General features: G+C 38.4%; 1 protein-coding gene across 1 annotated transcript in view; it reads right to left on the bottom strand.

Moving 5' to 3' along the window:
• THSD7B (thrombospondin type 1 domain containing 7B) overlaps window positions 1-15,993 on the bottom strand; it is an 828,580-nt gene that overhangs the window by 241,377 nt on the left and 571,210 nt on the right. The window contains exon 13 of the mRNA XM_065927840.1: window positions 15,435-15,698. Within this exon, the coding sequence (XP_065783912.1) occupies window positions 15,435-15,698 (264 nt within the window). The remainder of the gene's footprint in view (window positions 1-15,434; window positions 15,699-15,993) is intronic.

The following is a 15,993-nucleotide window of genomic DNA, read 5'->3' as shown; positions in this document are numbered from 1 at the left end:
ATTGAGATAGTACCAACTAAGGTATTTTAAGATGTGAATTTTTGTCTTGGAGCTGTTGGAAATAATCAGGTGAAACCACCCCATACCTGGATTAAGCAGAACTTCAGGGACACAGTATACAGATAGCAGACCTAAAAATTTTGTTCTAGTGTTGATTCCATATATGAGACTCAAAATCTGAGAGTTGTCAACAGTACAATTATAAATGCAGAGGTATAGAAATGGAAAGAAAAAGTAAAAAGCAGTTGGAAGGAGAAAATATCCTTAGAGTTCAAAGGTTCTCAGCTATTATTGTTTTGGTATATTTCTCCTTATTTTGTTAATGTTATTGTTTTTAGTGTTGTTGTTGGTTTTCTTTTTGGTAAATTATATTAATACTATCTTACTAATACCTAATCTTATCTACCTAATAATCATACTGTAGCACAGATGCCATATCAGGCTATTCACATCATTTGTTGATTGGCTAAGACTGGAATAAAGCCTGGACAGTTTATCACTATGGGAAAAGAAATATAAAATGACAAATATGTGAAAAAGATAGAATGCTATGCAGTGTTCCCCAAAGAATAAACAAATCTACATACAGAAGAATGAATAGAGGCAGTTAATATATTAAGAGACACATTCTGGAACCAAATTGCCTGGAAGAGAAAACAAGCTTGACATTCTAAGTTGAGCAAGCTTGTGCAAGATCCTTAACCTCCCTACTCCTTAATTTCCTTTGGAAGGACTGAAGCTCCAATACTTCGGCCACCTGATGCAGAGTCAACTCAATGGAAAAGATGTGGAAACTGGGAAAGCTTGAAGGCAAGAGGAAATGGGCGCAACAGAGGTTGAGATGGTTGGATGGCATCATCGACCCAATGGACATGAGTTCAAACAAATGCCTGAAGATAGTGAAGGACAGAGCAACCTGACGTGCTTCAGTCCATGGAGTCTCAAAGAGTCAGACACAACTTACTGATTGAATAACAACAACCTGATGATAAAACTAACATCTAATTTAGATTATTGATAAGAATAACGTGAGTTAGCAGAGAACATTTAGAGACAGGTATAGCCTATTTTCTGAAAGAAGATGGGAATACCAGACCACCTGACCTGCCTCTTGAGAAACCTGTATGCAGGTCAGGAAGCAACAGTTAGAACTGGACATGGAACAACAGACTGGTTCCAAATAGGAAAAGGAGTACGTCAAGGCTGTATATTGTCACCCTGCTTATTTAAATTATATGCAGAGTACATCATGAGAAATGCTGGGCTGGAGGAAGCACAAGCTGGAATCAAGATTGCTGGGAGAAATATCAATAACCTCAGATATGCAGATGACACCACCCTTATGGCAGAAAGTGAAGAGGAACTAAAGAGCCTCTTGATGAAAGTGAAAGAGGAGAGTGAAAAAGTTGGCTTAAAGCTCAACATTCAGAAAACTAAGATCATGGCATCTGGTCCCATCACTTCATGGCAAATAGATGGGGAAACAGTGGAAACAGTGGCTGACTTTATTTTGGGGGCTCCAAATTCACTGCAGATGGTGATTGCAGTCATGAAATTAAAAGATGCTTACTCCTTAGAAGGAAAGTTATGACCAACCTAGACAGCATATTAAAAAGCAGAGACATTACTCTGCCAACAAAGGTCCATCTAGTCCAGGCTATGGTTTTTCCAGTGGTCATGTATGGATGTGAGAGTTGGGCTATAAAGAAAGCTGAGCGCTGAAGAATTGATGCTTTTGAAGTGTGGTATTGGAGAAGACTCTTGAGAGTCCCTTGGACTGCAAGGAGATCCAACTAGTCCATCCTAAAGGAGATCAGTCCTGGGTGTTCATTGGAAGGACTGGTGTTAAAGCTGAAACTCCAATACTTTGGCCACCTGATGTGAAGAACTGACTCATTTGAAAAGACTGTGATGCTGGGAAAGATTGAGAGCAGGAGGAGAAGGGGACAATGGAGGATGAGATGGTTGGATGGCATCACTGACTCGATGGGCATGGGTTTGGGTGGACTCCGGGAGTCGGTGATGGACAAGGAGGCCTGGCGTGCTGTGGTTCAAGGAGTCACAAAGAGTTGGACACGACTGAGCGACTGAACTGAACTGAACTGAATAGTCTATTTTAAATGTTCAACAGATGTTAGTTATCATTATCAGGGAACAAACAAACAGCACTACCCTGTGGTTCAGCAGCCCCACTACCGGGCATATATACAAAGAAAATTAAATCAATGTGCCAAAGAAGCATCTAGACTCCCGTGTTCACTGCAGTATTACTCACAATAGCCAAGATATGGAAACAATCTGTCTGTCCGTCCATGGATGAATGATAAAGAAAATGTGGTATATATAAACAATGAAATATTACTCAACCTAAGAAAGAAATATTGCCTTTTGTGACATCATGGATTAACTTGGAGGGTGTTACATTTTGTGTTGCTGGCATGCTTGCTGGTGTTGGACTTTTTGCAACCCCATGTACTGTAGCCTGCTAGGCTTCTCTGTCTGTGGAATCATCCTGCCAAGAATACTGGAGTGGGTTGCCATTTCCTCCTCCAAGGGATCTCCCCAACCCAGGGATCTAACCCACCTCTCCTGTGGCTCCTATGTTGGCAGGCAGATTCTTCACCATTTGAGCCACACGGAAGCCCTGGAGAGTGTTATGCTAAGTGAAATAAGCCAGACACAGAAAGAAAAAGACTGAATAATTTCACTTACATGTGGAATCTAAAAATAGTTGAACTCATAAAATCAGAGTAGAATGGAGGTTGCCAGAGGTTACACAGTTGGGGCAGTGGGGAGATGCTGGCCAAAGGAGACAACGTTTCATTTTCAGAAGATGAATAAGCTCTGGAAATCTAACGTACAACATGGTAGTTAATAATACTGTATTGTATACTTGAAATCTGCTGAGAGTAGATCTCAGTTATTTTTACCATACATTTAAAAAAAATGCTACCTATGTAAGGTGAGGTATATGTTTATAAGCTTGACTGTGGGGATTATTTCACAATGTATATCAAAACATTAAATTGTATACCTTAAATATATACAACCTTATGTGTCACTTATACTCCAATAAAGGTAAAAAAGTAAGATGGTTATATACTCTGAATGTACATCAAAACAAGTTAAATAATTATATCCATACTTCAGGAACACATAGACTTCAACATAAACAGATGTAGAGAGGGCTGGAAGATTACAAATTAAATATCAGGGAAGCTAATAGGATTGGAGATTCAGAGTGATAGGGGAAATTATGAAACTAAATTAAAAATAAAAGAAGGATGTACATGGACTGAAAATGAGAGAATGCAGCATCTTAGTCAGATCTTCTCTCCAGGAATTTTAAATGAGAGACACAGAGAAGTTGGTAGATACAGAGGAGGCAGGGAAAGGCTCGGTTGTCAAGCAAGACTCAGCAGACCAAAGGCACGTTCATGAAAACGAGGGTCATACTGCGGGGAATAGAAGCCAAGCGCAGAACTGGGCACCACTGTACGTTTCCTCCTGAGGTGGAGGGGATTCTCTTTGCTCTCTTAGCTCTCCGCATACCTAGTGATGGGCCCTAAGACCTGAGGTTATTTGTTTGTCCTCATCCTTTGAAATTAAAAATAGTCCAATGCTACATCTGTTTGATGCGACACTTCAGAGAAAATTTGCCTAGGGCATATATGACAAAGTGCTTTGGTTCAACATGAGACATAAATTATAAAAACACTGAAAATGACTATAATGACCTTCAAGATAACTATTATTTTTGTCCTGCTCAAAGCCCCATAGGGGACAATTGCTGGGACAGAAATGGGGAAAATGGTGTATTTAAGATCTCTGTGCCTAAAATCCACTGTTCCACCGCTTTGTATCATGTCAAGAATTTGAAATTTTTTTAATATTTTAATTTCTTCCAATGAGATAAGATATCAAGAGTAAGGTGTGTGGGCCTTGAGATTTTATTCCTGTTAAACAGGTGTTATAAAATAATAAAAGCAAAGCCCTGAGCAGATTGCCTATATATAACATGCATTAAAACAGCTAAAATCTTAACCTTAACCTTCCCCAATCATGGCTCCAATATCTAAGAAAAACCTACCAAACTTGTAAAATTAATTGATTGCTACTTACATAGATGACATAAGTGAAAAGGAATAGAAGAGAAATCTGGAATGAAGTTCCTGGGACTTAATGGTCTTAGATATGAGGATAAGGGCCTTACGGGGATACAGATGGTACTATTTTTTGTCTGTCTGTTTTTTCCAAAAAGAAGCCCTTGGCAAAGAAGAAGGAGGAGAATATAGAAAGTAAAGTGCTGGTAGTATAGATACTACTGAAGATAATCACTGAGTATTTTAGGCTAACAAACTCATCGAGGAGGACATGGCAACTCACTCCAGTATTCCTGCCTGGAGAATTCCATGGACTGAGGAACCTGGCGGGCTATAGTCCATAGGGTCACAAAGAGTTGGGACACAACTGAAGTGACTTAGCTAGCAGTAGCAGGCTTAGAAATATAATAGATGCTTTGGCAAACAATTAAGTACAAAGAGGAGAGTCAAAAAATATTTTGCAACTCGCATGAACTATAGGAATTTAAGACAAATTTGAAGTAGAGGGGAAAAAATGGACAAGAAAAGTATAAAATTGAGTACAAGACTCAAATCAAGGGTAGAGGAGGCTCAAATTTTTGTAAGGAAAATAATAGAACAGGGGGACTTCCCTGGCAGTCCAGTGGTTAAGACTTTGCCTTCCAATGTAGGGAATGCAGGTTTGATCCCTGGTTGGGGAACCAAGATCACACATGACTACTGACCAAAAAAATCAAAACATAAGATACAAACAGCATTGTAACAAATTCAAAAAAGATTTTTAAAATCATCCACAACAACAAAAAAATCTTAAAAAGAGAGTAGGTAACAGAACAATAACTGAAGAACAGTAATTGTAGCCAATATTATCTGTAGACCAACACATAGAATATGGAAAGCAAACACAGTAAAACTATAATGTGGGTTAAATCAGGGTAGGAAATATATTCCACACTTACATCCCTATGGTGTCTGACCAAGGTCCTGAATAGCATCACTATATGAAAGGAACAATGAGCTGTTAAGGGACCCATCCTCATTGGACTCTGTGCAGCTTGGCCTGGGATTCAGGTGACTGAGATGCTACCTTGTCCCGGTCTGGCTAGAGTTAGTCAAGAGGAGGTTAGCATAAAGCCATGGAAGTGCCCAATTCTGGCAAAAGCCCGTAAATATATATTAAAGAGTAATTTGGTACTTTAAAATAGAAGTGGGTATTGGGCATCAAAATGAGCTCATGTGCATACATGCAAAGCCACTTAGTCATGTCCTACTCTTTGTGACCCCATGGAGTGTAGTCTGCCAGGCTCCTCTGTCCTTGGGGATTCTCCAGGCAAGAATAATGGAGTGGGCTCTCATGCTCTCCTCCAGGGAATCTTCCCAACTTTGGGATCAAACCCGTGTCTCTTATGTCTCCTGTGTTGGCAGGCAGGTTCTCTACCACTAGCACCACCTGGCTGAGATCAATTCAGAGAAAGCTATCTAGTATCTTTTTTTGTGTCATAGATTTACTAGACTAGTAGAGAAGAAAGGAGAAGATGCTATAGGTAGAAAGCAATATACCACCCCCCAAAATCCCTCCTGACACCCTCATAAACAACTAAAAGGAGCTGGATGGATTTCTGTAGTTACCCAATGTTGATTAATGGATCAGGGCCATCCCAAGGGATGGCTCCATGTAGCTGGATGCTGAAGGGGAAATGCTTGGCTCTTTTTTGTTTAGCATTTTGATTAACACCTCAGACGAAGACACAGATGGTAAGCTTATCAAATTTGGGGATGATATAAGGCTGAGAGTTATAGCTAATATGTTGGATGTCAGAATCAAGATTTAGAGAACTTAACAAGCTGGAATAATGAGCTACAACTAAGAATATGAAAGGCAACACAGTGGGAAGCACAGTTTTGCATTATGGTGTCCAAAAGATAGCTGAACATATATACTCAGAATAGGGTTCAAAATGTTGTAGCCATTCCTAAATAACAGGCTTCAAAATTTTTCTTTAATGCAAACTGAAAATACAACAGTCACTATACATTAAAATAAACATTTAACTAAATTTTAATGTAAACTTCATCTACCAAGAAGTATTTGAGATGGTTGACAAGACATAACCTACACAAAAATACTATTAAAATGGTCCAAAGAATGTGGAAAAATATAATACAATATTAGAAATATTGTACTTCCATTTATACAAAAGACATTGAGCATGTACTCTGGCTGAAAGAGTATTTTTTGCCTATTGGACATTTATTCTTCAAATTTTAGATCCTAGAATGGCCTTCTCTGATTCCCCAATTTAAATGATGTTCCCTTTTACTATTCTTTTACAGTATCCTGGTCAAGTTTGTCATACCACTTAGGACAAATTGAACTTATATATTCTGTGTGTATATTTTCTTAATCTCTCGTCACTAGACTGCAAACTCCATGAAGGAAAGGACCAAGTGCTTTGTCTAAAACTGCGTAATCAAGGTGTAGCACAGTACTTGACACATAGTAGATTTCAATAAATAAATCCTGAATTAATGAATAAATAAGCTAAGAACTGGGGACTAACAGTTTGGAAGAAGACATGTAAAGAGACAAGGTCTGGAATACCCTGGTGTACCCTGCTGGTCTAGCGGTTAAGACTCCCTGCTTCCACTGCAAAGGGTGTGGGTTTGATCCCTGGTGGGGAAACTAAGGTCTTGCACGCCTTGTGTAGCCAAAAAAAAGGGTGAAGTCTAATATGAATAATGTTCTACATGAAAGTATGACGCTGTTTCTGTGAAAATATAGAATTGGTCTAGTGAATGTGGGGAGAAGGCTCTTTGAAGAAATCAACTTGATTTCTGGCTCAAACACATGAACAGGAGTTCACTTGGAAAAGAAAAAGACACCAGACAGAGGAAAGAACATTGGCAAAGGAATGAAGTCACGCAAGGACAGAAGGTGCGTGGGGAACGGGGGAGGAGCCCAGCGTGGACGTGGCATCCGGCACAGGAAAGGGGGGCTGAAAGTGACACTGGGACATCTGGTTCTCTCAACTGTCATTTAGGCACTAATGGCCAGAAGGAAATATATTGAAGAAAAATAAGCACAATAACGAAGAAACTATAAACTGCACATGAATCAGAGCACAAAACATTCTGGATAACCTGGAAAATAAAACATTTACAAATTTATTGATATTAATATGAGGGGCATTGCATATATTTTCAGATGTTGGAAGTGACCTTAGGCAGACAATATTTTAAAATCTATTTTAATTGAATAAAGTTAAGTTGGAACCAATGAAGGAAGGCATTCTGATTTTAAAAAATTTAAATCTTTGCCATTTTTAGAGTACTTCAGCTGATTGTTACAGTAATAAACTTCTAATTGGTGAGAAGATTTAAGTAGAAGGAACATGACTCTTCTATTACCATTCCAAATAAAAATATTTCTTAGTCTGAAGGGGGTCATCACTTTCACCTGTCAATGTCATCTGTATCACCTACGTTGCCACCTGTAAGCTATTCTAAAATCTATATTCCAAAACTAAAATTACAGAAATTTCTTCGACTTCAAATATTTTCAATTGTGTGGGTTTTTCACATCTCTAATAATTGTTCCGCTCAGTCCTCAAACTGTTCAATACTGAGTTTTCCACTTTCTACTCTCAAGCTTGTACGTTACCCTTATTAATGTCAACATCCATCACTGACCTAGTTTTCAAAAGTTCTCCCAACTCTGCCCTGTTTCCCCAACTTTAATAAGTGTTATCCCTCCTGACTTTCAAATACTTTCTCCTCTTCCCCTCCCCATGGATTCTCATTTTTCATTCTCACGGGGGCTACTGCAACCCTCTTCTGATGATTTCTCTACCTTTCTCTTTTATCTAATCTAACCTCAACCCTGGAGCCAGAGATACTTTGCTAAAATAAATACAGAACCCTAGCACAGCCCTGGCTAATAACCCTACTTTCTAAAGCAGCAACATCTTGAGAGTTCGGGATTTGGAGAATCAGTAGGAGAAAGGCAGCATTATGACAAGGACTTCTTGGTTTCTCTTACCCTCTGGCAATCTTATCTATGAGGCAGACTCTTTGCGACCCACAGACTGTAGCCCACCAGTCTCTTCTGTCCATGGGATTCTCCAGGCAAGAATACTGAAGTGAGTTGCCATGCCCTCCTCCAGAAGACCTTCCTGACCCAGGGGCTGAACCCACATATCTTATGTCTCCCTGCATTGGCAGGCAGGTTCTTTACCACTAGCACCACCTGGAAGGCACCATCTCTTAATACTTTCAATGAGTATATCCTAGGTATCAGTACTTCATTCCTCTAACTGCCAAGCTAATTTGAAATATATATGCTATATTTTATTTATCCATTTATTAGCAAATGAAAATATGGGATGTTTCCACATTTTGGCTTTCACAAGTAATGTTGCAAAATACTTGTGTTTTATGAGAATATATGCTTTCATTTCTCTTGAGTGTATATTTCATTTCTGTTGGGTCATATGGCAACTCAGTGTTTATCGTTTTTAAGGAACTGTCAAACATTTTCAAAGTAGTTTTATCATTTTACATTCTCATCAGCAATGTATGGAGATTCCAGTTTTTTTATATCCTCACCAACACACTGCCTTTTTGACTAGTGGATATGAAGTGACATCTGATTATAGTTTTGATTTCCATTTCCCTAATGACTAATGATATTGAGCATCTTTTCAGAAGTTTAAAAACCCATGTGTACTTAATATAGCTTCTCTGGAGAAATGCCTATTTAAATTATTTGACCATTTTTCAACTATGTTGTCTATTGTTGTTGTTGACAGAAAAGACTTTATTCTGGATGCAAATCTATTCTTATCAGATACACATTTGCAAATATTCCATTCTGTTAGTCTCTATACATTCTATTTGCTTTCTTCATTACATTTTAGCCATGACACTTTGTCTAACAATTTGCAGATTATGTGTACATATAAAGCCTATTGTGCAGACACTACACACAGAAAAAAAAAAAGAAAAGAAAATAACACTTTGTGAGTGGTTCTAATACTTGAGAAGTTTCCAGTTCTTTTTCATTTGCACATCTTTAAAAGGTTTAGTTGCAAAAATACAATAGCCTTAACATATTCTGGTATGCTAAATAATGGCCCCCAAAGGTATCTGAGTTCTAATCTCTGGAACCTCTGAATGGCCCCTTATATGTAAAAAGAGACTTTGCAGGTGTGATTAAATCAAGGAAATTGAGGTAGGAATATAAATCTGGGCTATCCTGAGTGCCCTTACAAGAGGAAAACAGAGATTGGGACAGAATTGACATTAAAGAAGTAATAAGACACCAAAGCAAAATGCTATATCACTGGTTTTGAAGACAGAGAAAGAGGCCATGAACCAAGGAATGCAGCTCTAGAATCTGGAAAAAGGTCAGGAAATAGATTTCCCTCTAGAGGCTCTGAAGGGAGTGAGGCTCTGACTACACCTTGATTTTGACTCAGTTATACTGATTTTGGATTTCTGACGTTTAGAAGTGTGAAAGAGCAAGTATGTCATCTTAAGCAACTCAGTTTGTGGTATTCTTAGAGCAGTCATAGAAAAACTACTACATATATGTCCATGAAAACTCTTTACATAGAAGCATAGATTTATACTCTATGTTTTGTTAATTATGAGAATGTATGATGTGCTGACTCTTTGCCCGGTGTTTGTGGCCACACAGTAACGAAATAGACACAGTCCCTCCCTTAAGGATGCCATACTCCTCTGGGGCAGGACAGGCTAGACATATAGCAGGTAAAATATGAGAAGTACTAGGATTGGTGCCTGTTTCTTAAAGGGATATACAGCAGATATACTTAACTCCTAAAAGGCTCTAGGATTTGGGAAAGAATTGTCTGGCAAGATTGCCTGGAATTTCCCAGAAAGGGTGACATTTCTAACCTAAGTCCTGAAAGGTTACTAGCAGTCTACTAGAGAATTAGGTTGCAAGGGGGAAAAATTAAAGTGTGTATGTAGAGAAGGCAAAAGCCTCATGAGAAGGAATGGTATGCATTGAGATATGCAAGATTCTAAGATGGCTGGGGCTCAGCATGGGAAGGAAAAAGGATGAGGTTTCAGAGGTTAACAAAGGGCAAAATCATGAAGGGTCTCACATGTCACACTAAGTGGCCTGGGCAGTCAGTTGACAATGAGAGTTTAAAAACCAAGGCAGTGATCATCATACTGGCCTGTGGGAAAGACTGTTCTCATTGAAATGGGACAAAGGACGGTGGAAGGAAAGACTGAGAAAGGGCAGGTGGTGGGTCCTCACTGCCGTGGATCTAAGGGAAAGGTAAGAAGCTGAGCAAGTCAGGGAGAACCACTGGAATGGAGAAACATGGATAGAGAATCGAAGCATCTCTAAGTAGTGATTTCATATGGATTTTTATAGCAACATTCACAGGAAAAATGAAGCAAAGGAAGCAAAATCTCAACATAGAAAACACAGAAGCATATCCATCTTGTCAAACTTAATTTGCTAAGGAGTAGACACTATTATTCCTTATCGAGTGATGATTTGAAGAGCTTTTCAACATCTGAAAAAACATACAGGTGCAGAATATTTAGGAAACAGGTCATTTGGCAAAAGCTGCAGATGACTAGAGAGTTGCTATTTTCTTCTGCAAGAGATATAATTACTCAGTCTCTCTGCCTGATGGACTCATAAAGGAGAGCTCACAATACATTTAAAAGTTTGTCCTATCTTTGATACACACAACTCTTTGCCAGGACACTTCATAAAATGCTCTTTTAAACAATTCATTTAATAAGGATGTAAATTTCAGTCTCCTATCTTGGCCAAGATAAACCAGCCCATAAGTAGTTGAGCTAAATCTTTTCAATAACATAAAATTCAATATAGTCATAGAAACTAAACTTTCTACAGGTACTAAGATTAAATTCACATTTTGTCAGTAACTGCGAGTACATGAAATATTATTCTTTAAATCACAAAGATTTCTTAGACTATTATGCTTTGTTTGCTACCCATACCTCCTTATATATAGCAGCAAATTAGTCAAATTGCTCTACTAGACTTAAGTTGCAAATGCCAAGTTATTTCTGGGTGAAATATTGATGAAGATAATTAATTGCCTATCAAACTCAATCATAATTTATCTGGAATCTGATATGAAACAGATTACATTTTCACTTTATAATCTGATGAATTAAAATTTTATTCACATAGTTCTCACTGGATCACTAGGAAAATTGTTTTTCTGCATTTTTCCCATTTTTTCAAAAATATCCCTTGTCTACTGATAGCAATACAATTTCATTCCACTACAATTAGGACTCCCCCTAATCCCAAACTTTTTTAAGGGCAAAATAGAACAAAATATTCTATTTTGTCTGACCCTGTATTTTAGAGTCAATTTCTCTGTGGCTCCATATTTACTATACTCAGTTATTCTACCCAAACAACTCTTAATACACACACACACACACTCAGAACTTTTATCAAGGCATGTGTGTTGCCTCTGGGCATATCTAAACTCACCGTTTCATTCATTCAACTAACATTACTGACAGTCTATGGTGGGCCAGACCCTGTGTTAAGCCCTGGGGATGGAGAAATGAACTTGAGTCAATACACCTGAATTGAAATGTACCTGATTCAGTAAACAATCAGGTTAGTAAGAGAAACAGAAAAGTATATGGCTAAAAAAGAATCTAAATATATTGATAAAGGAAAAAAGGATGATCCTCTCACCTACCCTGGAATTGGAAGTAGGAAAAGTGCTTCCTGGATCAGGCATCACTTTGTCTTATACCAAAGGAAGAGGAGCCTCATGAAAGGAGGAAAAAGAGTGTGCCAGGTGGAATACGTAGTCATGGAACTCCTTGGTGTCCTGTTAAGGAGCTGGTACATGCAGAAGAAACCAGGAGCAACTGCCAGCACAGCACTGGCATGGTCACACATGTCTTTTAGTGTGATGATTGATGGCTCTTAGGGAATAATAGATATCAGGTGGTTAAGACAATATTGTAACATCTGTCACTGTGTGTAGTAGACAGCAAGAGGACAAGAGAAACTTGAGAAAATGCTTAGGAGGCAAACTTATTAAGATGTGATGGTCTAGTCATATATTTATAAATATGTTTTAAATACCTATTAACTTTCAGGCATCATTCTAGGTGCCGTGGATATAGCTGAAAAGAAAAGTAAAAAATAAAAAGCACTTCTCTCTTTATTGGAATTTTACCATCCAATCAGAGGAGAGAGAGATAAAGTATTTTTAAAATGTAAATGCATAATATTTTAGTTAGTGATTAAGTACCATGAAGAAAGATAAAGACGGAAAAGGGGAATAAGGGGCTTCCCAAGTGGCATTAGTGTTAAAGAACCCATCTGCCAATGTAGGAGACATAAGAGACACAGGTTCGATCCCTGGGTGGGGGAGATCCCCTGGAGGAGGGCATGGCAACCCACTCCAGTATTCTTGCCGGGAGAATCCCATGGACAGAGGAGCCTGGAGGGCTACTATGCATAGAGTAGCAAAGAGTATGACACAATTAAGGCAACTTAGCACAATACATGCCCGGGGCAAGGAAGTGATGAAACAATGATTTATTAGAGGAGTTGGCAAAGATTCGTTATGAGCAGAGACGGGAATGAAGGAAGGGATGAGGGCAGGAAATAGGGGAGAGAAGAATGGAGTATGCTGAGGTGTGGGGGTGCGTTCATGTCCTAGTCTTTGAAAATAATATCACCGGGATAAGAGACATAATTGGAAGTAACTCACCTAATGTATCATTATTTTGGCACATTCTATTCTGTTGACTGAATTAGATAATCATCCAGAGTCAACATCTGGCCTGTTGGCACAGGCCAACACAAATTCCACTCTTAAGTGTTCTGTTTGTTTTAAATGAGACATAATTTTAATACTGGTCCCCTCAGTGATATTCCTAAAGACAAAGAGACTTGGCTAATACTATCTGTGGTTTGAATATTCCATAAAATCCTTTAGCATAGGTAATTCAGAATTTAATGAATTGTGTTGCCCACAGCTATATGTACAATCTATGTGCCCATCTACAGATGAGTCAAAGAATTTGTAGTGTATATAAACAATGAACTATTACCTAACCACGAGAAAGACATTCACCATTTGTGACAATGTAAATGGACCTAGAGGTTAGTAGCTGAGACAAGTCAGACAGAGAAATACTGATTATATCAACTTATACATGTAATCTAAAAGTGCCAAACTCATAAAAACAGTAAAATGGTGGTTTCCAGGGGATAGGAGTGGAGGGATTAGACAAGGATAGGATAATTTTTTTTAACAGTATGAACTTGGAATGAAGAGTAAAGAAGCCAAAGAGATCTAATCCACAGTGCAGTAATATGGACAACAATATAATCTTATAACCAAACTTACTGAGACTAAAATTATTCCAACCACTGAAAAGAAATGATGATTATGTAATATTATATGTGGTTATCATCACTACGATTGCAATATATTACAACCTACAAATGTCTTGAATTAAATTGTACACCTTAAATTTATGCAATGAATGTTATACATCAAATATATTTCAAGAAAATTTAAAAAATAGACCACTGTTTATACTAAGGGCTTCTCAGGTGGCTCAGTGGTAAAGAATCCACCTACCAAAATGCAGGAGACTTGGGTTTAACCACTGGGTTGGTAAGATCCCTTGGAGAAGGAAATGACAACTAACTTCATTATTCCCGCCTGGAGAATCCCATGGACAGACAGCATGGAGCGCTTCAGTCCACGGGGTCACAAGAGAGTCAGATACAATGTAGTGACTAAGCAACTGCAGTGGGTAGACCTTCCCTTCTACAGGGGATCCTTCTGACCAGGGATCAAACCAAGGACTCCTGAATTGCAGGCAGAAGAATCTTTACCATCGGAGTCATCAGGGAAGCCCTAAACAACAACAATGTATTTTAAAGGTGAAAAACAAGGATCAGAGTAAACCAACTCTGCTGCTGCTGCTGCTGCTAAGTCGTTTCAGTCGTGTCCGACTCTGTGTGACACCACAGACAGGAGCCCACCAGGCTCCGCCATCCCTGGGATTCTCCAGGCAAGAACACTGGAGTGGGTTGCCATTTCCTTCTCCAATGCATGAAAGTGAAAAGTGAAAGTGAAGTCGCTCAGTCGTGTCCAGCTCTTTGTGACCCCCATGGACTGCAGCCCACCAGGCTCCCCCGCCCATGGGATTGTCCAGGCAAGAGTACTGGCGTGGGGTGCCAGTTTTCCCAAATGGGTCCATTACTGGTCTGTGATGTATTTAATGTTTCTGAAAGTAAAATCACTGAATACAACATCGCAGACTAACTCAACAGGAAGTACAGTGACTGTGCTAACTAAAAATTATTAAATCTTAAATTGCATTCCTATAATGATCCAGGCATAGCCTAAATAAAATGAGCTGATACATTACCAATATAGAATAAAGACAAACTATCATTTACTTGTGTGTTAAAAGTGAATTCAAGTTGTTATTTCTGATATTATTGAGAAAATTTACTAGAATATAAAAGCCTTGATGATAGTGACCCAAATCTATCAATTTTATTTTTTTTAGAGTTTACCACTCAAACATAAATTCTCTCTATTCATACTTTCTATAAAATCCCTAACTTCTTTAGTTTTTGTTTGTTTAAAGGTAATTAAAAACAAAAAAGTAGAGCAGGAACTCAATAAGCTCCATTGCTATCAACAGTCAAAGCCTCCCCCATCAATGTTGACACCAATTGTATTTAACCATCATTCTTTTCTCTGTTCATCCATGTCTTTTAAATTATGTCAAGGTTCAAAAATAATAAAAAAGAGAGTCTTCTCCCTGTTTAAAGTTTCAAAAATTCTTCCAGCTTGCCTAATTTCTTTCCTATAGTTCTAGTCTTAATTTAGGTGTACTTACACATGGTACTGTACAACATTTAATATTAACATTTTCATCGGTATTTTGTGAACATCTTTATAAGACATTCAAGGCCTGATGCCTTCTATATATGTAATTAAAGCACCAATAAACAGCATAAAATATATTCATTTGTGCTGGGCTTTGGCTTTCTCAGAGAAAGCCTGTGCTGACACATGGGAGCAAGTGACCAGAGGTGAAGTATAGAGAGAGGTGAGTCAAAGATCCCGAACACTCACATTCCAGATAAGCAGTGAGATATGGATATGTGCATTTCCTATATTCATACTTAATGAGAGGCAGTGTGTTTTTGACAAAGGAAAACTGAAACAATTACTAAGAAACAAGGCTATGCGTTTTAGACCTGGGACACACATCCTGGGCTATATGTCAGTGTTCTCATGCGTTACTCCTCACCCATTTCCTTACCAGAACTGTTGCAGTGGACGGGGTCAACAGTTCTTCCATTTCTATCAGAGCAGGCTATTGCCCGAAAGCGCATGCCTTCTCCACATTCTGTGGCGCCTCCTTGCACCTGCAGTCCTCTGTGAGGCTCCTTTCTGCTTTCAGGAAGGATGCAATCTGACCAATTTCCATAAGGATGAGATGTAAACACATCACAAGGACATGGTTCTGTTTCCACTAGAGGGTACAAGTCAGCATCCTGGCATTTCTCCTTCTTTCTGCTTTTCCCTGTTTCAACAAGAGACATGGATGTGTTAATTTCACATCTGTTGTTTTGTTAAGTTGCTCACATTTCAAAGCTCTTAGGCAATTAAGTAAAATAAAATAAAGCCTTTCTTTTTTTTCACTTTTTTTTTCTTTAACACAGAAGTAAATCCTAGGACAATGAAGCAATTCCCACAGCAACTGTGAAATTTAAGTTAATTGGGGGGGAAAAAAGGTTTCATGTTGGAGAGTGGCAAAAAATACTTAGAAAAAATTTGCTACAGTGGCTTTATAACTAGAAAAATTCTTGATTTATATT

Source organism: Muntiacus reevesi, chromosome 3 (assembly GCF_963930625.1).
Source record: "Muntiacus reevesi chromosome 3, mMunRee1.1, whole genome shotgun sequence".
Classification (NCBI taxonomy): Eukaryota; Metazoa; Chordata; class Mammalia; order Artiodactyla; family Cervidae; genus Muntiacus; species Muntiacus reevesi.
Note: the sequence above shows the minus strand (reverse complement) of the source record. Positions and strands in the feature narration are given on the sequence as shown.